Here is a 24,073-nt window from a genome sequence, read left to right on the forward strand (position 1 = left end):
CCTCCATGTGATGGGACTTCATCTGCCCACTGTGCTGGCTTACATCCAGGTAGTTATCTCAGTGTAGCTGCAGACATTAACAAAAGCTACTGGCATGCAGATTCACTGCAGTTTAGATACAACATGTCGCTGGCTTTGCAGGCCTGAACTAATAAAAATATAATCAGTTTAAATGACTAGTAATTTTTGAGCCAACTAGTGAGGATGGCAAAATTAAGCCGGCCATCACATTTTTGCTGCTGACACTCTGGATCCCTCTGTTCTTAAAAGTTTCCTGCTGTGTTCACACCCTCTTTACCCAAAATTCAGGAGGAAATCTTGCTAAGGGGCTGGAAAACAATTTGAAAACCCAGCATACATGTGAGAGTAGCGTTAACCAACATGTTATGTGAGTGCAGTTTCACATAGTTTCTACACTTCCATACAAGAATTGACCAGCTATTCTCAGTAAAAGCAAGCTGCACACAAACAGGTACACAAAGTACAAATGCAGACTCTTTTCTTTCATTTCATAAAGGCCTCTGCACTCCAGACTCTTTTATGAATCTGACCACATTCCCTCCAAAACCCAGCAGCAATAAATTCTGTCTGCGTACAGTCTAATATGCCAAACACACACAGTGTGTCCAATAACAACAGTAATAACTACCATTGAGAAAACTGTTCACTTACCACCAGTGGCCACAGTGATTTCACGCAGGAAATGTCCATAAAAAGGGAAGTCGAAGGACAGGTTAACTCTCTGTGAAGGGAAAAACAGACAGATGAACCAGGTCAGAAAAGTACAGGGAAGCAGATCAGGGGAAAGACTGTTCTTATCTAAAAAACATTTGTCCTTTGTGCTTAGAAATCTGAAATAAAGATCATAGGGAGAGTTTGTAAAATAAATATGACCTTAAGTACATTTCCGAAGAAAGATTCACTCATAATAAAAACATAACAAGTTCCTGTCAGACTAACAGTGCACGAATAGGATATTAAACACTAAATTCATGCTGTTTTATAAGGAGTCACAGAGCTATAGCACTTTAAATGACACTCATAGGCACACAGAGTGCATAAAACATGAATATCGTCTCAGTACTGTCACTCACTGGTTTCTGTAGAGGTGTTTGAATCCCAGCATCATTAGTTGAAAAACTGGACACGATTTATCAATCTAACTTTTGATCAATCCAGGAACTAAGGATTTTCTCCACATTTGTTTAAACTGCATTTAAGCTGTGTTTAACCAACTACTTCAAAGAGGAGAAAATGCTCAGAAACCAGTCAGATTCATCACACAGTCATTGTGTCAGTGGGTATATGATGTGAGCCCAGTATGCTGAGTAGAGTGTGGCTGAAGTTAGCAGTTAGCTCCACCAGACTTTGTTCCTCTCTTCAGATTAATAAAGGGCTCAATGTGTTTGTTCTTCATTTGGGTTGAGTAGTCAAACATGACTATAACCCTCAAAAGTCTGCGTACAACTTGAATTTTCAAGTTCAAACACTGCCATACTAGGTTGTTCCTATGACACCTCAATGCTTAGCTTCCCATGTTTACGACCAGCAAAGTGCAACTGGAAAGCTCTAGCAGGAAGGCAGCAGCCTTTAATTGAAGCTTCAGTGGCTACTAGTGGTAGGAGGCTTCATTACGGTTTTAAAGGAGCTTTTGACTGGGATTTCAGGTAACCTTGCAAAACAAAACGATACGCCTGTTTCCTATTTTTCTCACTGGCGAATCCATCTTGCAAAGCTCCCGTCTGAACCGTTTGGGCCCGGTTAGAAAGTGACAGGACCAATCAGCGACAAGGGGAAGGACTTTCAGGCACGGCAGAGTCGTGACACAAGCAGCAACAAGAAGCCGGTGAAACTTGACATTTCTTTGTTAAAAGAAACAAGAACAGCAGTGAGTTATTTTCTTTTCAAAAATGACAAAAGTCGTGTTCTGACATGCCTACAGTTGCCATTGTTCGTGTTATGCTGTTCTATATGGAGTTTACTCCTTCGGTAGGGGCGCAGCTTGTTAGTGGCTACATCATGTGTTTTGTTGCTCTGATTGGCCCGTAAAGATGTGACAGACAGAACATTTGTCCAATCACCCTCTGAGTTTTTTTTTCAAAGGCTCTGCCCTTTCCCAAACACTGACTATGAGTGGTTTACCAGATGGATGAGTGAAAGAAATCCATCTGGTGTGCCGGGTTATTCTTTCCCAACATCCAAAGAGGGATTTAGAGCAGGCTGAGTCCCATCATTCTCTTTCGAGACGTTAAAATTTACCTCCACTTTGCTCATATATTGGTTAGCTGAGAGTTTCAACTTTTGACTGAAGCGCTTTTTCCTCATTCTTGACACAGCCATGTCTGTTTCATTCATTATTTTTTGTGAACAACCCAGTTTAAATTTGACATGCCTTTTGAAAATATTTGCCATCATCCCCAAATAATATAAATGCATTCTTCTCTACATATTCTGGTAGTCTGGAAAAGGTATAAATAAGTTTGATTGACGACATGGTCAAACTAATTGGTGCTTTTTGCAAAAGCGTAACAAATCTGTGATATCAAACAGGACAAATTGATGAACTACGTTAAAATTCTGACTTATTCTGAATCATTTTTATGATGAAAGTCAATAACTTTGACTTACTGTATCATTATTCCCATTACTTTTAATCCTTTATTTTTCATCCTTTTTCCTGGGAAAATAGGCTTCAGTAATATTCACAAATATGTTGACAGGAATTATCACATCCTAAAAAGACCTTTACCAAACTATAATATGATAAAATTACTCTTGGACTGAATGAGGAACAGACTTCATACCACAAACGATGGTTTGTGCATTCATTATTTTATCCCTGGACTGAATATGTTCGGCCCCGCTGTACAGAGGCCAACAAATGTTACGGAGATAAACCGTCCATAGTAAACATGCAGCTATTATACTTGATCCTCTGGGAGTAATCCTGAGGCCAACCACACTGAATCTCACAGACTAGCCGGCCGATCCAGAGCTTAACTTTTCTACACTCCTGTGATGAAGTTGAACTCTGCGGCTGTGTTTTGTTTTTATGACCTTATTGGCCGATTCCTCTCGCGTCTGGGGCCAAAGCTCCGCCGGGCAGCAGTGCCAGGAGGGGAAGCTTCTTTCCAATCCAGCTCCAGCACTCAGTTTAAAGCAGTTTCTCTGGGATTGTAACTGCCATCATAATATACTCTATTTGTTTAAGTCTGCTGACATGGTGGGTGGATTTTCAAACAGATGGTTCTTGCTCTGAAGACTCAAAATGAAACAATCCAAACAAGATCTTCATACCTGCTTTTGACTGGCTGGCTCTTAAATGTAGAAATTCCTTTATTGATTATTTTAGAAGAAACCTCTCTCTTTTACATGTGAAAGAAACCTTTCCTCTTAGACAGCCGCTCTGTAGATAGAATAGCTCGCCTCAGATTGTATGGTTCAATCCATCATTACATGACTGAAGGTAGAGCAGCAGAATGCACAATGTAGAGCTCTTTTCTATCTCCTCGCTGGCTATTGTTCACCCGCAGTGCTTTCCTTTTTTTCCCTCCATAGTCTGTGACCGCCCTGCTGCCATACCACTCTGTCTCTTCAGTGGGTCTCTGTGTGACTTCATCAGTATGCTCCTCACACAGGTCACCTGCTTCAGCGGAGGTGGAGGGAGGGGAGCTTTGAAACTTCACTGCAGAGAAGCCCTTAAACTATCTCAGCACTTAAACTTACTTTAAAACCTTGTTTTTAATATTAAAGGAAACTATAGATGCCTTTAGAAGACATTAGAGGCATTCAGACGTGAATTCTACAAGACTTGAGGAGTCCAGGCTTAACCACAGTACTGAGTTTTAAAGAGTTTTTAAGACACAAGACAACCCATCAGTAAAATGACTTCTCCTGTGTTATATATATTTGTAGATGAGTGCTTACATGACACAAACATTTCCGATGTTTGGTACTGTTTGCTTGGACTAAGATTATTCTTTGCCATTATTCACATCCTGTTGCCCAAGCTCACCTCCTGTTTAACCCCATCTCCTAACCCCCATATCGCCCTGGTCCCACTAGTGATTTCAAAGCCACGTAGAGAAGTCCTCACTCTGAGACTGAACAGTTTAAATTGTGTGCAAATGATTTGACAATCATCCCCTAATCTGCAGAATTTTCCCAGAATGCCTAGACACTTTTGCACCATGGGTGAAGTTAGACACTCAGTTAGAGGAGTCCAATGCCAATGCCCCATCTCTCCAGGTATCTTCCCAGCTGGCTCAGGCCCGACAAAGCTTACCAGGTGACTTTAAGAGAGCAGCTGCCATTCCCGTATCAAGCAGCTGATCCTCCCCATCCCCTGTCCTGAGCATGTCAACATCAGACACAGTCTTGCCAACAAAACCCAAAAATGCATCAAAGAGATGTGACAAAGGAGTTCAGCCAGCACTTTGGCCATCAGTCAACATCCAGGTCTCTCAAGAGTATAGTAAGACCAGGATGACCAAGGACCGAAAGACTCTGATACCGGGAATGCCACACTGTCATGCTCAGGGACTCGATCGCTGAAGATCTCAGCCTTGCAGGTAGGTGAACTGCTCTACTACTTCCATGCTCTCAATAGATACAGATTCAATGGCAGCATCTAAGGCGTGCCTGAATGCCTAAATGTTGCTTTTGACCAAGGAGATGCAAATTCAAAATGCTCCAGCCTCCTCACTCAACAGGTTCGGTCTCCACAAGGATCACAGCATCATCAGCAAAGTCCAGATCAGTGGTCTGGACATGACCAGATGACACTCCACAGTATGCTGCCTCTGTCAGCCAACACATTATCCAGTAGGAGCTAAGATGCACCCCTGCCTCACACCAGAAACAATTGGGATGAGGTCAGAGGTGGAGTAACCGCATGTCACAGCACTCTCTACACCTGAATATGGGGCAGGCATGAGCGCTCAGTGAGGACCAGTCTACCATAGATCACTTAGGTTTCAATCCCGACTGTCCAGGAAGCTGGTGATGGAGCAGAGGATCACAGATCCTGTTCAGCAGTATCAGTGCAAGGACCTTGCCTGGCACTGAGACAAGTGTAATACCCCTGTAGTTAATCCCCTCTAGATCATGACAACAATGAGACAATAAGGGGGAAAAGCTGTTCAAACTGGCCCTCCTTGCTGGTTTAGCAATTCTTGATCCTGCTGCTTGGTGCATGTCTTCACCTGTGCTCCCCTCATCTTGTCTGTCTCTCCTCAGCTTTCCAGTTAAATAAAGGCAACTCCCCCCTCCCCGGTATAAACCAGGCCACTTTTTAACAGCTTTTCTCCCTCATTGTGTAAAATTCATCCATGGAATAAAAGCAGTGTTTTCCTGTTTCAAACACACCCTTTGTTGTGCCCTTTCCGGCCCGTGGAATGATTATATCCGGCCTGCAAGATCATATCATATTTGTATTATAACTGGCCCACCAGTATGAGGTCTGCAGATTTCCTCTAGCATGAAAATGTAAACTTCAACTTGATTGTTTAAAATATCCTCGTTAAGCCATAAAAACCTGAAAAAGTAAAGAATAAGATTGTAAGTTGTGTTTTTGTTTCATATTTTCAGTTTTGCATCTCAAGATAATGACTCAAACTTAAGATTTTGACTTTTTCAACTCATAATTTGGACTTTATATGTCACATTTTTATCTTCCTAATTTAAAATTTTAAGTCATATTTTGACCTTTTCAACTTCTTGCTTTGGGTTTTTAATCCCATATTTTGACTTTTAAACTCATTATTTCAATTTTTTCTCAGAATTTGGCATTTTAAATACTTAATTTTTACTCTTTATATCCTATTTTGACCTTTTAAACTCCCAATTTTTAAATCTAAGTCATATTTTTAAATTTTTAAGTCATCATTTTGAATTCTAGCTCATATTTTGACATCTTTAACTATAATTTTGGCTTTTTAATCCCATATTTTGACTTTTAAATCAATGATTTCAAATTTTTTTCTCATTATTTGACATTTTGAATACAGTTTTTTTACTCTCATATCATATTTTGTCTTTTTAAACTCCCAATTTAAAATTTAAGTCATATTTTTAACTTTTTAATTCATCATTTTGAATTCTAGCTCATATTTTGACATCTTCAACTATAGTTTTGGCTTTTTAATCCCGTATTTTGACCTGTCAGACTCACAATTAAAAATTTTAAGGCATATTTTGACCTTTAAACTCATGATTTCAAATTTGATCTCATATTTTGACCTTTTAAACTTATGATTTCAACTTTCTCCTTGTATATTTGCATTTTAAAAACATTATTTTTCTATTTTAATATCGTGTTCTGATCGTTTAAACTAATAAGTTGGATTTTTTTTTAAATTTTTTGAATTTCCAAATGATTTATCATCAGTGCTGTTTTTTTTTTTGTATTTTATTACTGGTGAAAATGAGGTTGACAGTTTATGGTTAAATCTTGACCCTTTTAGGCTCTCAGGTTAGACCTAAATCCAGAATCTGGCCCCTGCTGTGATTGAGTTTGGCCCCCAGACTGACCAAAACTTGACAGTAAATTTTATTTGCAGCTACAACTTCTCAGTAAAATCCTTAAACTGCCACTAAAATAACACTCTTGGCACTTATAAACGAGTTTTACATCATAGATAATGTTGTGTGTTATCTCAAACTTCCTAAAACACCTCCTCTGGTGTCGTCTGTTGACTCACCGCTGCTTGTCTGTGTGTGTTGGACAGGATCCCGTGGATCTTCACTTTTTCCTTGTCCATCTGGTCAATATTTACCCACAAGTCCTTGCTCATTGGATCTGTAGGGCCGTATGTTTTCGAGGTGTAGTAGTCGTGGTCCGTATCCTCCTGTAGAGACAAAATGAAGCCTTTAAATTCACGCTCTGATATCAACTCTGAGAAGAAGCAGAAAGTTATTAGAAGAATGCAACAAAGCTGGAAGGAGAGAGTGGATATTGCTATGTTGCTTGGTGATTTAAGCCGATGCAGTCTGTGCTATTATTATACAGCAAGCAGAATATATAAACACTTATTTGTAGGAACATCCAGTGGCTGAGCTTCTAATCTAATACACCAGCAGCACTGCAATCTAAACCATAGAAAGCATGCACATATGGAAAATCAATAGAGTATTTTTAATTTGGCTGCAGGACAAATAACCTGCTAAATGAGATTATATTAAAATACAATCTTTTCCATTACGTGTGCATTCACTCGGTGGTTTTCATTAAAGCACAATCAGCACAGGAGTTGGTTTAAATGTCTACTAATCAAATTAAAAAACCAAGAAGCCCATTAACCTCTTCCACTCTTGCATTTAAAAAGCCGCAGACTGCACAGTCAGGTTTGCATTTTACAGCAGAAACATTTGTGGACTTTTATAAGCCATGCGGGAGCGGTCCTGTCTGCTTTTATTGTTTCCTGTGCAGAATTAGGAAGAATGCTCGTGCCTTGCTTGTCTCTGGAGATACCTTATAGCTGTGCTTTTATCTAAAAATCATGTTTAAAGGGATCTTTCGCCGCATAGGGAGCCAGGAAAGCGTACACTGTGATCTCGCTAATAGGAACTCACACCGCTCCGTGGATTCTTTGATATACAGGCGGTATTATCCTGAGCTGTCGTGCTTCTGTTGTCAAAAGGCCATGAGACAAACATTAATTAAAGCACAATCCTTCCCTGTTGTGTTCGTTTTGCTTGGAGGATTCATATTTCCCCTTTGAGAGTTTTAATCTAATACCTCTACATATTCAGCCCTGGGTGTGTGACAATAAGATATGATTTCAGGCTTAGCTCAGCCTCAGTGGAATTGATAAATATCAGAGATGGAGTTCAGCCATGTAGGCGGTGTTACTTTTGATTAATTTGAAGATTTAAACAAACATTGCTAGAAGCCTTTCATGGCCGCTTAAAGTGCAGACAAATCGTGTCAGGGCAAAAAGCCCCTCCAGGCGCACTGAGTCAGCACTTTACTTTCAGAATAGAAAACAAGGGCGCTTGTAAAAAGAGCAGACACACAAATACAAGAGCTGTAAAGCCTTCTCCTAATCAGCACAAGATGTTTTCTGCTCTCGGAGAGAAGGATGGAGGCTCCTCGGAGGTGAGAGAGACCAGCTGGCGGTTGTTTCCCTTCAGGGTGAACTAGGCAGGGTGCCACCGTCCAGCTGGGTGGAGGTGAGGGGACTGAGGGGAGCTTCGCCAGACAAACAGTCTTGCATGTATAAAAATACACGGTCATATGAGGGGGATTTGGTGGCAGGCGGAGGGAGGAGAGGTGCTAGTTGTCAAAATGTGCCAGCGAGTGAAGTGTGATTCTTGATATTGATGTGTGAAAATACAAACTTGGTGTGAAATTTGCTGCTTTGGCTCGGTTGGGGACAGGCTTAGCAGTGTCGACTCTGAATGTGTCCAGCTATTCATAAAGTTTTGGGTGGTTTGGATGCCATTTAACTGAAGCCCTGAGAGGAAGCTAGCACAGCCTAGCTTATTTGATGAGGGGATTTAGTAATCGTATTTTAGATTATGCAGAAAAAATGTTATGTGATGATGTGTGGCATTGTCTCTTCTTTTAAAAAGTCTGTAAACATATGGGAAGTGAGGAGACCAGTTGCTGGAGTTCTGGTAGAGGAATGTTGTCCCATTCTTGACTGATGTAGGATTCCAGCAGCTCAACAGTCCTGGGTCTCCTGCAAGCACCTGGACTCTTCTACTGTGAAGCCATGCTGTTGTGATGGATGCACTACGTGGTTTGGGGAAATATGCAAGACATATCTTAAAAGACACATCTGGACGGGAGCATGTTTCTCTACAACCTCTGTATACTTTCAGCATTGATAGAGCCTTTCCAGATGTGTTTTTTTGCCCACACAGTAGGCACTAATGTAACCTCATACCCTCAGAGATGCAGGCTTTTGAACTGATAACAAGCTGGATGGTCCCTCTATTCTTTAGGCCCATGACTTCCAAAAAGACATCCAAATTTTGAAATGTCCGACCACAGGACAGTCTTCCACATTCTGCCTTAGTCCATTTTAAAGGAGCTTTTTCCCAGAGAAGACATCTGTGTTTCTGGATGGCTTCTTCTTTGCATGATACAGCTTTAACTCTCATTTGTGGATGGCATGACAAACTGTGTTGATAGATAATGATTTCTGTAACTGTTCCTGAGCCCACGCAGTGATTTCCATTACAGAATCATGCCTGTTTTTAATGCAGGGCTGTCCAAGGCCCCAAAGATCATGAGATCAAACACTCTCCTTCAGCCTTGTCCCTTGCACACAGAGATTTTTCCAATTCTCTGAATCTTTTGATTATATTAAGTAATGTAGATTAAGGATGCAACCCATCATCAGTATGTCTGTATCAGCAGTAGGGCTGAACGATTTTGGAAAACAATCGAATTGCGATTTTTTTCCCCACTATTGCAATTTGATATGTGTTTATTCCTTCCTTTCTTTAATTCCTAAACCAAAGCTGAGCAATCCTTTAAAAGTGTCTAATTCTGATGATTCTGACTCGTGTTGCAAATTGGACATGAATTATTGCATTTAAGGTTTTTTTTGTCATTCTCATATCTAACAAGAAAAAAATGCAAAAATGAAGACGGTAGGATTTTTGTAGACCAGTCTAAAGAAGTGGCACCTGAATGATTGTATGATGTAACTCATAACAACTCTGCTGCAAAAAAAAAATTTAAAACTGGTATTTTGACACAAATTTTAGGTCAAAGAAATATTGCACCTTTGGCGATTTGAAAATTGCAGCAGGTCATTTTGCAATTCAATCTAATTTTCAATTAATTTCCCAGCCCTAATATTTATAACTGATATTTTGGCTACAAAAATCTGCCTAATCAGCTGTAAATATTTTGGCCTTGTGAACGGAAATGTTAGTTAGAGTTTTAGGCTGGACCAACAGACCAACATCAGCTGAAGTCCTTTTCTTTATTTTTAATTCTTACTCTAAAGTGTGTTTTAAGGACTGAAATGTGGCATTTTTCATCTCCAAACTTTAAATTCTGTGTTTTAAGGGCTTAAGTTTTAGGTCTGAGCTACTTCTAAATATCAATATCAGTATATAAAATGTTATAAATATCAACAAATCAGATATTGGCAAAAATCCAATATAGTGCATCCCTACTGGGATATTTGAAGCTTTCACAGTTTTACGCTGAGAAACATTTTCCTGCGCTGCTCCACAATTTGAGGACTCAGTTTTAACAGATTGGTGAATCTGCCCATCTTATCCCAAGATATATTTTTTGTTTTTTATGCCTTCGTTAACACTAAAATCTGTAGAAGCACCAGCACTCCCATTTGCATTTCTATTTTTAACCGTAGGTTGAATTGTAACCAAATGAGATAGAGCAATAATTCTTTTTGCACATAAAACTGGAGGAGTAACACTAACATATCACACTTTTAATGTGTTCCAGAGTACTGCTTCCTTCCAGAAATATCCTTCCTTCTTTTGCAGAAATGTAGTACAAAGCGCACAATCAAAAACAATATAATATAATATAATCTGGACTATAATCATGTTGTTTTCTTGCAGGTCACAAGTCGTACTTGTTATCGTTTCAGCATGGTCTTCTGCAAACACATGTATGCTCAAAGTCTCTGGTACACTTAGAGATTTGATAGCACTACTGTAAAAAGTTTATTTTTTTATAAAGTTGCTGTCTTTTTGCAAATTGAGCACAGTTTTATTTTATTTTCATTTTTGCCACAGTTTAAAAGATGAGTGTATTTCAAAAAGAAGTTATAAACACACTTGAAATTATTTTTTGTGGTTTGATATAGGGCTGGGAAATTAATCGCAAATTGATTGAATGGCAATTTGGCCTGCTGCAATGTTCAAATCGCAGAAGGTGCAATATTTATTTGACCTGAAAGCCGTGTCAAAAGCAGCAGAGATGTTATGCATTATATATCATGCAATCATTATATATTTCTAGAAAAGTACAAAAAAATCCTACTTTCTTCATTTTTGTATGTTTTTCTTGTTAAATATGAGAATTACATAAAATTATCATTCTCTTTAATACAACAATTCAAATTAAATTTGCAAAATAAATCAAAATCATTCCAATTAGATATTTTTTCAAAATTGTTCAGCCCTAGTTTAATCTAATATTGTTTTTGTTATCATTTAGAATGAATTATTGTTTGTTTTTGTTGGTAAATACATGAGATGAGGAACATTAGAAATAACCGCATATTAAATCACAGTCACAATAGTGGGTAAAAAAAAATCATGATTAGATTATCTTCCCAAATCGTTCAGCCCTAGTTTGAAATGATCTTGTGCAACTTTTTCACAATCACAATTTTAATGGACACAGTTATGATATCTCTGTATTTAGGAAAATGTGGGCAAAAAAAAGAAAAAAAAAAAAAAGCTTTTCATTTTTCTTGCGTTTTTTGCAGTCTTGAGAAATCTAATATGCTACTATGGACTTATCACATACATATCATGAAAATTTGGGTTCTAAGGGTTGTATTGATGTATCGCCAATTCAAATAATCCACAAAATGGCACTACAGCATGTAAGAATGTAAAGATATGCTCCACACCTGTTCTATGGCAGGTCATAAAGGGTTAACAGAGGAGAACAGTGGATAGAGTCAGAAACAATGGGACAGAGACATGCAAGAGCAGCCACTGGCCGGATTTGAACCCGGTCCACCTGCATACACAAGTCTCACCACTGGGTCATCTGCACCCCTGCCCAGCTTTCCTTCTGAGAGACTCTGCCTCTCTAAAATGCTTCTTTTATACCCAGTCGTCTTTCTGATAGTTAACCTAATTAGTTGCAATATGCTCCTTAGCATTATTAGTACCACTTACTTTTCCAGCCTTTTGTTTCTGCCATCAAATTTAAAATGAGCTTATATTTCTCATGAAATGGTAAAATGTCTGTTTCAACATAATATATGTTTTTAATGTTCCACTATAATTAAATTATTGGTTTATAGGATTTGCAAATCACTGCATTCTGCTGTTATATACATTTACATGGATCGGAATCAGGGTTACAATTCTCTGCAATCTTGTTGATAATGTGAATATGCTGATGTGCATGCAGCATTGAAATAAAGAAAAATATTGCCATTTTAGTGACATATAGTGGAGTTTGTTGCTTAGACTGCCACTTCTGCCCTGTTGTTTTAGATCATGTCTTACCTCCTGAGACCCCCCCCCCCATCTGAAAGACAGAGATGCTCTCCTGCCATAAAGTACAGGTGTGAAACTTTCAGAAGTGCATATTTGAAGATGGCGAGAGACACCACAGATGCCTTAGCTCTGCCCAGAGATGTCTAAGATGGAGGATCGGTGTCTAAATCTTCAGGTAAAGAGAAGTGTGCTTCTACCAGCTGTCTTCATAGTTAACTCCTGTTTGTTTTCATCTGTTCTTCATAAATAAAACTACAACAGCTCCATAGAAATAGAGAAATGTTACATTTCTCCCTCTAATGGGACGTTTCCAGAGTCAAAACAACTGCAAAAAGCTGCAAAAAACTCATCACAGATTCACTCCCATCTCTGTCTGAGACATTTAGCAGAGCTGCCCACCACATTAATATTGCATCAAACTGAGACCTGAATATGTATTGTCGACACATTTCACTTCTAAACCCTCTTCACAAACAAAACATCCCTGAATCACCTTTTCAAAATCTTCTGTTTTCACTTAGATAAGAGTAAAGAAAATTGTTGCTTTGAATTCTTTATTTTTTAAGAAATAAAAACATAATCCTCTCAAGTGCAAACCATGTCTCCACTGCTGAGAAAATACAATTTCATGTATGCATGAGGGGCACTCGGCTTTGTTTCAGTATGCTGGGATTAAGCTGTACACCCACACAAACAAAAAGAGCCGAGTACGTGGCTGAATCACACTTAAGGCTGTTAGAAAAAGCACTTATAGGATGCCATTGCTCATGCGTTCTGCCCTTTATCAGCCTCTTTCATTGCTCCGCTGTACCTTCCTATATCTGCTTGATGATATCAGTGAGTTATGTGCGTTTGTGTGCATGTGTTATGTAACTAAACAATGTGAGGCTATGCTCTTTGTTTTGCTGCATCAACCACTTCAGAATCTTCTTCAGTCTTCATGTCTGAACCGAGGCTCAGTCCCAGTATACCCACCACTCAGCCCTATCCCTGTGTTAGGGTGTCAGATTCTTGTTATAATGGAGGGCTAGGGTGAAGTGCTAGGATCATGTCCCCTTCTAACAGCAATTCTCTAGAGCACGCTTCAACCTGAGCGGTAGGAAAATTTCCCAGAATATCTTGCAAATCATCTGCAAGATAACAGATTAAGACAAGAGTTGAATATCAATTCAAAGTTGCATTATGGTCATTTAGATTTGAAGAAGCAGAAATAATCATTATAGAAGTATTCAGTATTTTTATTGTGCATGTTTAAGTAAATACACTCTTGCACCATGGGTGAAGTTACCCACTCAGTTAGTGGTGGTCTGCCTGTGGTGCTGGAGGATGTGCTTAACTCAATTGGAGCCCTTAGTAGTTCAGAGTTCACTTATCTGTTTGCATTGAGCCACTCAGGCTTGCCACAACACCATGGCAGGGTCAAATTAACCAATCAGACTGAGTGAAAGTTGTTACCTGAGCTTTACAGAGTAGCCTCTATAGGCTTTTTTATTTGACATAGAGACATAGAGCATATCAGTCTGACATGCTGAAAAGAAAAATCAAGATTTGCTATTTCAGGCCAGGTACCTGCAATAAGATTTCCGTACAGACTCTTTCCTAAATAGCTGAACCTAGTCTTGCCTGTAATCGAGATCTAAACTATGTTGTCAGGGAGACGGGTTAAAGAGTGTCAATCATGGCTACAACAAACATTGAGTGTGATGCTAAAGGTTTTGAATAAAACAGTTAAGAAATGACTGTAGACTTGTTCCTATTCAAGAGGACAATCTGGACTGGTTACCCTTCAAGTAAAACTTGCATCAGATTATGGTCTCAAACTAAGTAGAAGATGCTAGAAAATTCTGACATGACAGTGTTGTCAGTGTTTATTGTGTCAGATGTTCATGTTTGGATCTAACGACATATTTAGGTCAAAACCTGGCTAAATTTTTGTAGCCTGATATAACTGTAAGAGTCACAAGTACAGTTTAACCTGTTTTAGTTTATGTTAGCGTGTGCTTCAGTTTACAAAAGGATTGTTGCAATACCTAAGTCTGAGAAAAACTTCCTTAAAGGGACAATAAAGTGCTTTGTCTCATCTTTTCTCGTATTGTAGCGGAGCGTATCGTATCATTACATTTCGTGTGGTATGGTACAGTGCTTTGATATGGAATTGTACTGTATCATATCAAATTGTGTCATATTGTATTGCATCATGTGGTATGATATTGTATGGTATAGTATGGTGTGATATGGAATGGTATTGTATCAAATTGTATTGTGTTGTATGGTATGATATGACACTGTATTATATCATATTTTATTGTATTGCATCCTATCCTGTCATACTGTATCCTATAATAACATATCCAGGTTATGGTATGGCGCAATGCAATAGTATGGTTTGGTATGCTATGCCATGGTATGGTATGGCATTGGTTCCCAACCTGGGGTCCGGGCCCCCCCCCCATTGGGGCACCAATGGCTTTGTCTGCCCTGAGGCTGCCAAAATTAGATTTGCAAATATCGACTAAAACCATGATAAAGCAGTTTTAAGGTGGTTTATACAAAGGTCTCTTGTGGCCCACACTGATGAAATCAGCAGGGGGTTATGTAAAGGGTTTCGTATCTTTGTTTGTTTCTTTGTTTATATGTGTACAAGATGACTCGAGAACGGAAAGTCGGATCTTCGCCAAACTTTCAGGGAATATTGAGATGGTGACAGGGAATTATCAGTTAGATTTTGGTGATGATCCATGCACCCATTTGGTTTTTCTTGGACTTCGAAATTTTGAACGCCATAGTAATCAATGGGAGCGTAAGTTCCTCGGTGGCGCTGCTTAGGCGTGGGTCTGCCGCCTCAGACAGCCATTCTAGTTATGGTCTGGTATGGTAGGGTATGGTTTGGTATTGAATTGTATGGTACAATATGGTATGTAACAGTTTTGTATTGTATCCTGTCATATCGTATCATTTTATCTTATCTTATCTTATCGCAAAATGTTTAAACACATTCTGTTGTGCTGTGGTCCTCGCTATTGAAATCACATTGTTCTGTAATGTAATGCATTGTAATGAATCGTAGCTTGTACAGAACTTTCCTGTCTGCACAGAAAACCACATTTCCCTGCACTAACTGATTGCCTTAAACTTGTGAATCTTTTTGAGGCTGAGTTAAAACTGCTTTTTAACCACATAAACACCCATGTATCTGTGTGGGATTGTTTGGAAACATAACAAACAGGGAGAGAATAAATTAAAGAAGCAGTCTGAGTTGAGTCAAGGCTGCTGATATATAATTTAAGGTGTTCTGCTCTGTGGTTTTAGATCTTATACATTGGATTTGTAAGCTGTCTGTTGGGTTCAAACAGAATGTGGTTGAGTTTTTTCACAGATGTAGAGTTCACTACACAGACTCCCTACTTGTGCTGTCAATGATCATCTGCAGGGAAGAAGCAAACCTCCATGTTAGCCAAACCACTGAGAAAAATTCTCTGACTTTGGTAGATGATTCAAAGACGCAGTAAAGCACCAAAGGAGCCTGGATGAAAGTGGATATTGAAAGAAGTTCATCTGAACAGCTAAAGGCATAACTGAGTTTTAACACTGAACAGCATAAAGACAGCAAACATCTCTTTCTAAACACAATATCCTCTGGGAGTCTTTTAACAAAGTGAGACACAAAACAAACAAAGGGAGAAAAAACTCATTTGCATTCATGGCAGGTTTAGAATATGGAGCGTGTTGAGGGTAAAAGCAGCTCTGGGAATCAAGTGAAGGAAGGAGAATTAGCGAGCCGAGCTGCTCGCCGCCTCGCTGTGTGAATCCTCTCCCTGAAGAAATCCACAAATAAACAGTGACTTTAGTGAAGCATGTAGGTCCCAAAGAGCCTCCTCGGTGAACCACACACTTATAACAACACATCAAAGTATGCTATGCAAACAACAACCCCCACTACACACACACACTGTCTGCTTTTATTGGCAACCTGACATGTCAGACGGTGTTTAAATGATCAGAACAGGCTGTTCTCTACTGTACATGCGAACATCCAGGCGTGAAAACGACACCTCACAGAATTCAGAGGGAACATGTGGAGTTACGTCTCATTCTCCTTCATTTGTGGTGTCGGCTGGTGCTGCAATATGATACAGTATTTGGAGAAAGGAGCAGGCTGTAGAATTTATCATCCAAGTGACTGCCACGTTTGTGCTTTTCTGCTCAAAAAGAAAGGAAGTGAATGAAATGCTGACAGCTGTAGGAGACCTTTAAAATGTTTTATAAGGAGAGGTCAGGACCTTTACTTTGGCTCGCTTGGTATGTGGGCAAGATTTAAGGTGAATCTCTGACTAAGCAGGTGTTAAGACCCAAAATTTTGAGTGTCAGTACCTGTAAAAGGAAATTATAATCTAGGGAAGTTCAGCTTGAATGAGTTTTTACCATACATAGCAGGGGTTTTCTAACTTTTTCACAAATGCAGAAAAATAATAAGATGACTGAGTGACTTTGATTTACCTCGCCTTTAGAGTATTAAAGTTAGTATGACCAGTCCAATGTAGGTCAGGAATAATGTCTAACATGCTTTAAGAAACAAAACAGCCTCTATCACAGCTTTAATGGCTGATGAGTCAAATAGCCAACCATTGTTAAAGATATTTGGGGAGCTAAACACAGGGGCCTTTGTCAGCCCTGGCTACAGATGGATCCGCCCAGTCAGAATGAAAATGTTGCTCAAAGCAACAGAGAGGAGAAATACTGACAGCTAATTTCCACTTTCAGAGAAAATAACTGGACCGAACTGGATGTAGCTGCCAAGCTTTATAGGGGTGTTAATGCTTAAAGGCAATTAGGGTCATATGCTTCGTAAATTGGACCTTAGAGCAGAGCAGACAACAGATAAGAGAGTGTTTGTCACTGCTATTGCTGCAATAATGGTGTTGTATTTATTCATCAGGGCATCATGAATGGAAATATTGTTATAATTTTGTTGTCAGTATGTTTATGATTCACATTGTCATCTTAGATGTGAAAATTATCAACATTTTGTCTTGTCAAATTGTTTGTTTACGGAATCAACACAGCTGCAAGTTATAATGTTACAACGACTTTTAGCAGACACTTTTATCCAAAACAACTTACATCAGGGACAGATGTTCCTGGCATTAAAGTGTAAGTGAACCCCCAGCTCAGAGCTAACTCCGCCCACTTCAAGATTTATAAAAATGCACAGAAAGTGAGCAGTTTGGTACTGAGAGGAGGAAGGGGAAAGGACGGGGTTTTCCAGATGAAGCAAGACAAAAAGACAGTGACAGTTCCCTTCCCAGACAGTGACACAGAGTCCTGATTTTTTTGAGGTGGAGAATTTTTCCCCTCCAGAGTCCCCTGAAGCAGGCTGTAATGTGGCGGTGGACCATGGTGGTCCTGAGTATTACCTGTGTGGGACGTTGGCTCCAGCATTACTAAAGCCAGAGCCGAGGCAGTGCAGGTGCAGGAGAGGGTGGGAGTGGTCCCTGAATGGTAAAGTCAGTTAGAGGTGGTAACTTTCTACCTTTTATATAAAGTTTGTGATGTAGAAACCCACCGACAGAGGGTTTCTACATCACATAAGCCACGCCTTCTCAGGAAAGATTTTTAAAAGCAAACATCTGTTTGGGCTGATCAAAAGTCGTAAAATGCAGATTTTTATCAGTTTGGTGCAAATGTCATAAATAACACCAGCACTGATGTGTTTTATTATAGTTAAGTCAGATACTTCAGTGTGCAGCTAAAAAAACAAAAAATTGTTAAAGTGTTCGCTACTTCTTGAGGACCCGCGCTGGACACTTTCTGACTGGGATTTGAACCCCCAATCTCCCATACCACAGTCAACAATATAAACCACTGAACTACCCAGCCACTAAACAGCCTAAGAACTTTTAGAGTGGGGCCCAGATGGCCTAGTAAGTATTTTGCGCCCCGTGTAGGTTCATAGCCAGGGTTCAAGTTGGGCCTGTAGCTCTGTTACCACATGTCATCCCCCACCCTCTCCTCCCTGTTTCTTATTTCTACAAAAAAGGCAAAAATGCCCAGAAATAAATCTTTAAAATTTAATATTTATATTTTGGAATGTTATGAAATTTTTTTGCATATACATTATTCCAGCAGTTTAATTTTAAAAAATGAAACATCCATTTATTCTAGATTCATCACACAACACGTGAAATATTTTATGACTTTTCTGTTTTAATCTTGAGGATCATGGCTCACTGCTAATGAAAATCAAATCCACAATCTTATATTTAAAAACAGCAAACAAAAAAGGATTTAGAAATAAAGATTTGTTGACCTTCTGGAAAATTCAATTAATTTTTCGCATTTTTCTTTAATTTTGTGAGCTGTAAACTGTAATCATCAAGATTGAAACAACAACAACAAAAAAAAAAAACCTTGAAATATTGTATGGCAAATCTAGAATACATGCTAGTTCACTTTTTGATGGAATTACAGTAACTTTTCTGTGGGCCATATTCCTTCCATATTTCTTATTTCTTATTTTTAAATGTCCTTCACTCAAAGGCTGTAGTTTGGAAACCCCTGATTTCTTGCCACAAACTTCTCAAGTAGCTGCATTTCTCATTAAAACACATCAAGAACAGATAAAACTGTCTATACTGCTACATAGACATCACTAAAGCTCAGTTCTGGCTTGCAATTTTTGGACTTTATCAATTTAGAGAGTCCAAAGTGACAAAAACTCCCAGTTTGAAATAGTATTTCTATTTTTCTGTGTTTGTAAAGTGAAACATGAACTGTTCTGAAGGGATGGAGAATATAATGACCAGTGCAGCGGTGCCACACAGTGTTTACTCGTAGCTGCCGCTGTCCCAACCTCTGCGTCAGCCATGTGAATGAAAGCTAGGCCCAGGCTGCATACATGCCAGGTCCAGAAAGTGTCAGCACTGATAGGGATGTACATTATTATTTATGATATTGGTATCGACAGACACAAAAATGTCTGCCGATGTTTAGAACAGACATAAAAATGTGCCCATATCAGCTGTAAATATCGGCCATATCTAACCTATATCTAAGCATTGTTATCCGATAAAATTTATTTGCAAATCTTGGCATAGCAGATGTCTCCAAAAATCCTACATCATGCATCTCTAACACCAACGCTACCTCCCATATGGCCCGTCACAACCCAACTACAGTATGTAGACTGATGTTACAATGTCATTTAGTGGACGCTCTCATCTAAAAGCTGCACATATCTGAGAAGTAGAGAGGTGTTCATGGAATTAAGGACTTTCCCAAGGGCCCACACTGGATGCTGATCATGCCCTGATCTTATGTACGAAAGTCAACACAAACCAATGAGCTATCCAGCCAATGGGAAGCCAGGACATGACTAGGGTGGACTTCCCTTCACAGGTGTTTCGTCCAGTTAGTTCCATGACACCTTGGAGAGGTCAGACAGTGGGATGCCAGAGCTCAGATAAAATCTATGCAGTTCTTAAGCACAATGAGCTCATCTATCCAAGCACAACATTGTACAAGGTTTTGTTAGAATAAGTTGACAGTAAATGCCTGATGGGAAACCTAACAGCTGTGGTTTTGACATTTCTGGGAACTAAAACCATCAGGGCTTTAATCCAAAACAACGGTGAGAAAACAGCCTTGAACCAGATCTCTGGAAGATCACAACAAAAACTCATTACTAACATGTTCAGACGAGCACAGATAGAAGCATTAAAAGGAACTGTGTTGACGTTTCAACTGAATTCAGTGACAGACACCTGTTCCCACCATCTGAATCAATGTTTCCTCATTCTACCTTTTGGCAACCTGAAGACACCTTGCGCTGCGGGGCTGTTTAATCTGGTTTAACGACCTGGAGAGATGACACACTGAGCCAAAGTCACACAGGGCGTCAGACAGTCTGCTGTCAAGACCACAGTCATAAACCTGCATGTTAAGGTGAGATGAAACTGTTGTTGGAAACTCTTCTCATGGCACCAGTTAAACCAAACACAGACGGGCCTGAAAGCAGGACGAGGAAGGAGAAAAGAGATCCGTGTACATGGTCTAATCATATTTTTTTATATAGAAGGTTTATTTTTAGGTATAATACACATCTGTAAGAGTAGATGTCCAGTAGATAACAGTTTAGTAAAGGCTCTCCCCACCCCCCGCCTTTAAGTGTTTGGACCAGGTGCAGACGCTCATAAGACTGATCTCCATTCAGATATGCAGCACAAGGTGAAGTGCTTCTTATTTCTTCTTTCAATAGTTTTTCTTGACTCTACAAACAACATCCCTGAGCTGTTGTGGTGGCAGACTTAACTGTTGAAGAAGGAGAGGTGCATGCGAGAATAAAAACATGAAAAATGTTTGAGCCTCTGAGGGACACTAGCTAACGGAAGTGGTCTACCATCAGTGCAAACACAGAGCTAAGACAAACAAACAAGTCATCAGACAGGTACATCTTGCAAAGCTCCAATCTGAAATGACTGTACTTGGTCTGAGAACTGACCAACCAATCAGAATCTTTTGTGAAGAAAAGATGGTTGGATGCATGTAACTATAGTATGGCGGTAGTTTTATCAGAACTGGACCACATTTCTTTATTAAAAAAAGAGTAAAAATCAACCCTGAAAGCTTTATGTGGTGAAAGAGATGTTTTTGTTCTTCTGCTGACCTCCTTCAGCATGAGTTTGTGACAGTTATGGGCTGGGTTAGGGATGGGGATTGAAACCCGGGTATGTAAAGACCTGGTTCTGTGTTTCTGAAATACCTGAAAATCAATAATGCTTTATCTTATCGATACTGCTATCAAGTCTTACAGGCTCTATGATGTAACATCATTTTAAGATATAAGTGGTGTAAAAAAATACATCACTTCTTGCAACTAAAAGCACTTCAATATTGTGCATCACATTAAACCAGAATGTGGTACCTTCAACTGTCAGCTTGAGGAAAAAAGACTACTAAATATTGCGCTGGGAGTGACATGCACTCGTACCACTCTCTTCAGCTTCTTCAGGACAATTTTCTTCTTCAACTTCGGCTCAGATAAATGCTGAAAAGTGCTCCAAAACTTTGTAGCATGGCCTGTTTGTTAAAAATATAAATCCAGTGTAAATATTATCCCCTCTGGGATCAATAAAGTCTTATCTTATCTTATCTTATATCCATGGTGGAATCGGCAAAATTGAAGTTAATTAGTGGAATTAACGAGCTGAAAGAAAGAAAATACAATGTGTTCAGGTAACCTCGGTAAACTAGACAACTGTATTCTATATGTTATGATGTGTTTAAATGTCACATAGAATGGGAAATCTTTGTTTTTCCACTTCAATAAATACAGTTGTGAATATAAAGAGGGATATAAAATAGATGTGACAGACTGAGTCTTTTTAACTCAAGCACTACTCAGCTAAGACCACTTGTAGTTTCAAGAAATATCTTATTTAAATTTAAATATTTACCCTCATTTTGTCTTTCCACTAAACTATAGAAAAGTATTAATAGTGGTATCGATAAGGACTCGGATAAATAAGGCGTATCGATAAGGATATCAATTTCAACAAAAATGAATAATCCCTGGGCTGGGTTTAGTTGTATTGAAAGCTAATAGAAGCTATTAGCTTGGATGTAGCTTTAGCAACAGTCTTTATCACAACTGGATGGCACAAAAGTAACACCAATTAGTCTCACAATTAGTGAATTGAGTTTCACCTGAGTGCAGTGAATGTGTCACAAGTGATAGTAGTATAAAGACACCTGTGTCTGGAAGGTCTAGTCACTGGTTAACCAGTATTCCTGGGTACCATTTCACCATGAAGTCAAAGGACAAATGGTAGACAAAATGTCAAAGGCACTTAACATCCATCAAAGTTCAGTCAAATCCATCATCTACAAAAAGAAGGAATATGACACATCTGTGAATGGATCAAAGATCAGGTCTTGCTTGAGAAAGGCCAACATATCTATGACTACTCTGAAGGAGTTACAGGCTTCAGCAGCTGGGATGGGAGAGACTCTGCATACAACAACTAACGCCTGGGTTCTTCACCAGTCAAAGCTTTTTGGGAGAGTGGCAAAGAGAAACCGTTGAAGAACATTTAGATTAAATCTCAACTAGAGTTTGCAAAAAGGCATGTAGGAGACTCCATGGTCAAGTGGAAGAACGTTCTTTGGTCTGATGAGATTAAAATGGTGCTTTAAGGCCATCAAACAACATTGTGCATCATCACAAACACACCATCCTTACTGCAAAGAGCTGTAGTGGCAGCATCATTCTGTGGGGATGCTTCTTGGCCCTGGAAGGCTTGTAAAGGTAGAGGGTAAAAAGAATGCAGCAAAATATAGGAAATCCTGGAGGACAATCTTATTCAGTCTGCAAGAGAACTACGGTTTCAAGTGGTTGAGGATAGTTTTGAGAATGGAGCATGATTAGACTGGATTATTTTTGAAAACAGAGGAGGAAAAGCTCCATTTTCAAAAATACCCACCTGCATGTAGATAAGGCCAAGAAATAGTATTTCTTTTCCAGACGTTCTTTCGTGTATTCCTAGCCCATCAATAAACATCAGTTTTAATATCAGTCTTTTCTTTATAGCCAGCTAAAAAATTAAAGAGACTGCAATTTTCTTGACAGTTAATTTGCAAATCTTGAAATGCAAAAATACAAAAACCTTTCAACGTAAGGTAAGAGTGGAGAGAGGATAAATGATAGGAAATAACTCTTGACTGTGTGTACCATCACAGATTCATAATGTTGATGACATCCTGAAGTGTTGGCAGGTAGATTTCTCCTTCAGGTGGACTCACAGCCCCTCTGCTGTCTCCTTCTCCTCTCAGTTTAAAGACAGGTCTTTGGAATCTTTCACTGCTGGGAGGAAAATGCAGCTCTTCTCTCTCTGCTCTCTGAATATGATGGCTTTTCCCATGTCAGCGGCGTGTAGGTGGCAGGTGAGGTAGTGTGTGTTTGTGAGTAATGACAAGAGAAATGACGAGGTGTTTGTGCCTTGGACTGCTTTTCCATCCGACAAAAACAAATGAGCCTCAGAAGGCGACAGCAATGAGGGAGGGCATGTTTTTGAGAGTCTGTGAGCGCATTGTTGTCCCTTTATAAGTGTATGTGTGAAGTCTGAAGTGTTTACAGCTGACGATCAAAGCTCCCTCCTCCCTCCTCGCTGGGAGACGTGGGGCTGTGAACCTGAGATGATTAGAAGCTGCAGGAAAACTTAACAAGCTGTCTGCACCCGAGCGGCCGCCATCCTTATGACTGAACGCCTCGATGCTGCGCGCGGGCCAAAGGCGCCATAACACCGCGACACGGGAGGTGCCTTTCATTTACATAGGCGCAAACACAGGCCAAACCCAGCTATTAATCTCCTGAAGCTCCAGCGACCCTCCTGGAGCGGTGGGAGGCCGGGTTAATTTCCTGTTGTGGTCGCTCTGAGGTCAAGTTTAAGAGGATCCAGTCTCCTGCAGAAGGTGGATGATCACCTGAGGGTTGACTTTAATTTGATATAAAATATTAATCTCAGAGGCCCTCCCAGTCTTCTTTTCATTACAATACATTCACTCTGTATGAGAGACTTATAATTGCTCCAGGGACGAGACAAAAGAGTATTTTTAGGTGCAGCTCAGAGAGGACTTTATCGATTAATTCTCTTTATATTAGCCAGCTTCTCCTCCAGACAGGACGGTTTACAGAAGGAGACACTTTGTTCTGCTGAAACTGAGCAAACAATCTAGTCTGAATTCACTCCATTTGAAAATAAAGATGGAAATCTTTAATTAAGTAAAAATAATGTGAATAAAACTTCATTCTTGGGATAAAAATATTGCATGAAAATTCTTGCAAGTGACACAATTTTTCTTTTAACTCCCTAAAACTGACACATTCATTCCTTGCTGAACAAAT

The 24,073-nt window shown here is 39.4% G+C and overlaps 1 protein-coding gene across 2 annotated transcripts in view; it reads right to left on the reverse strand.

Annotated features, from left to right (window-relative positions):
• plxdc2b (plexin domain containing 2b) overlaps positions 1 to 24,073 on the reverse strand; it is a 175,016-nt gene that overhangs the window by 82,190 nt on the left and 68,753 nt on the right. For both annotated transcript variants that reach the window (XR_005993389.1, XM_041814140.1), the window contains exons 3-4: positions 6,702 to 6,848; positions 673 to 742 (exon numbers count right to left, since the gene is read on the reverse strand). Coding sequence is in view for 1 of the 2 variants with exons in the window: in XM_041814140.1 (XP_041670074.1) it covers positions 673 to 742; positions 6,702 to 6,848 (217 nt within the window). In the remaining variant the exon portion in view is untranslated. The remainder of the gene's footprint in view (positions 1 to 672; positions 743 to 6,701; positions 6,849 to 24,073) is intronic.

This window comes from Cheilinus undulatus, linkage group 19 (assembly GCF_018320785.1).
Source record: "Cheilinus undulatus linkage group 19, ASM1832078v1, whole genome shotgun sequence".
Classification (NCBI taxonomy): Eukaryota; Metazoa; Chordata; class Actinopteri; order Labriformes; family Labridae; genus Cheilinus; species Cheilinus undulatus.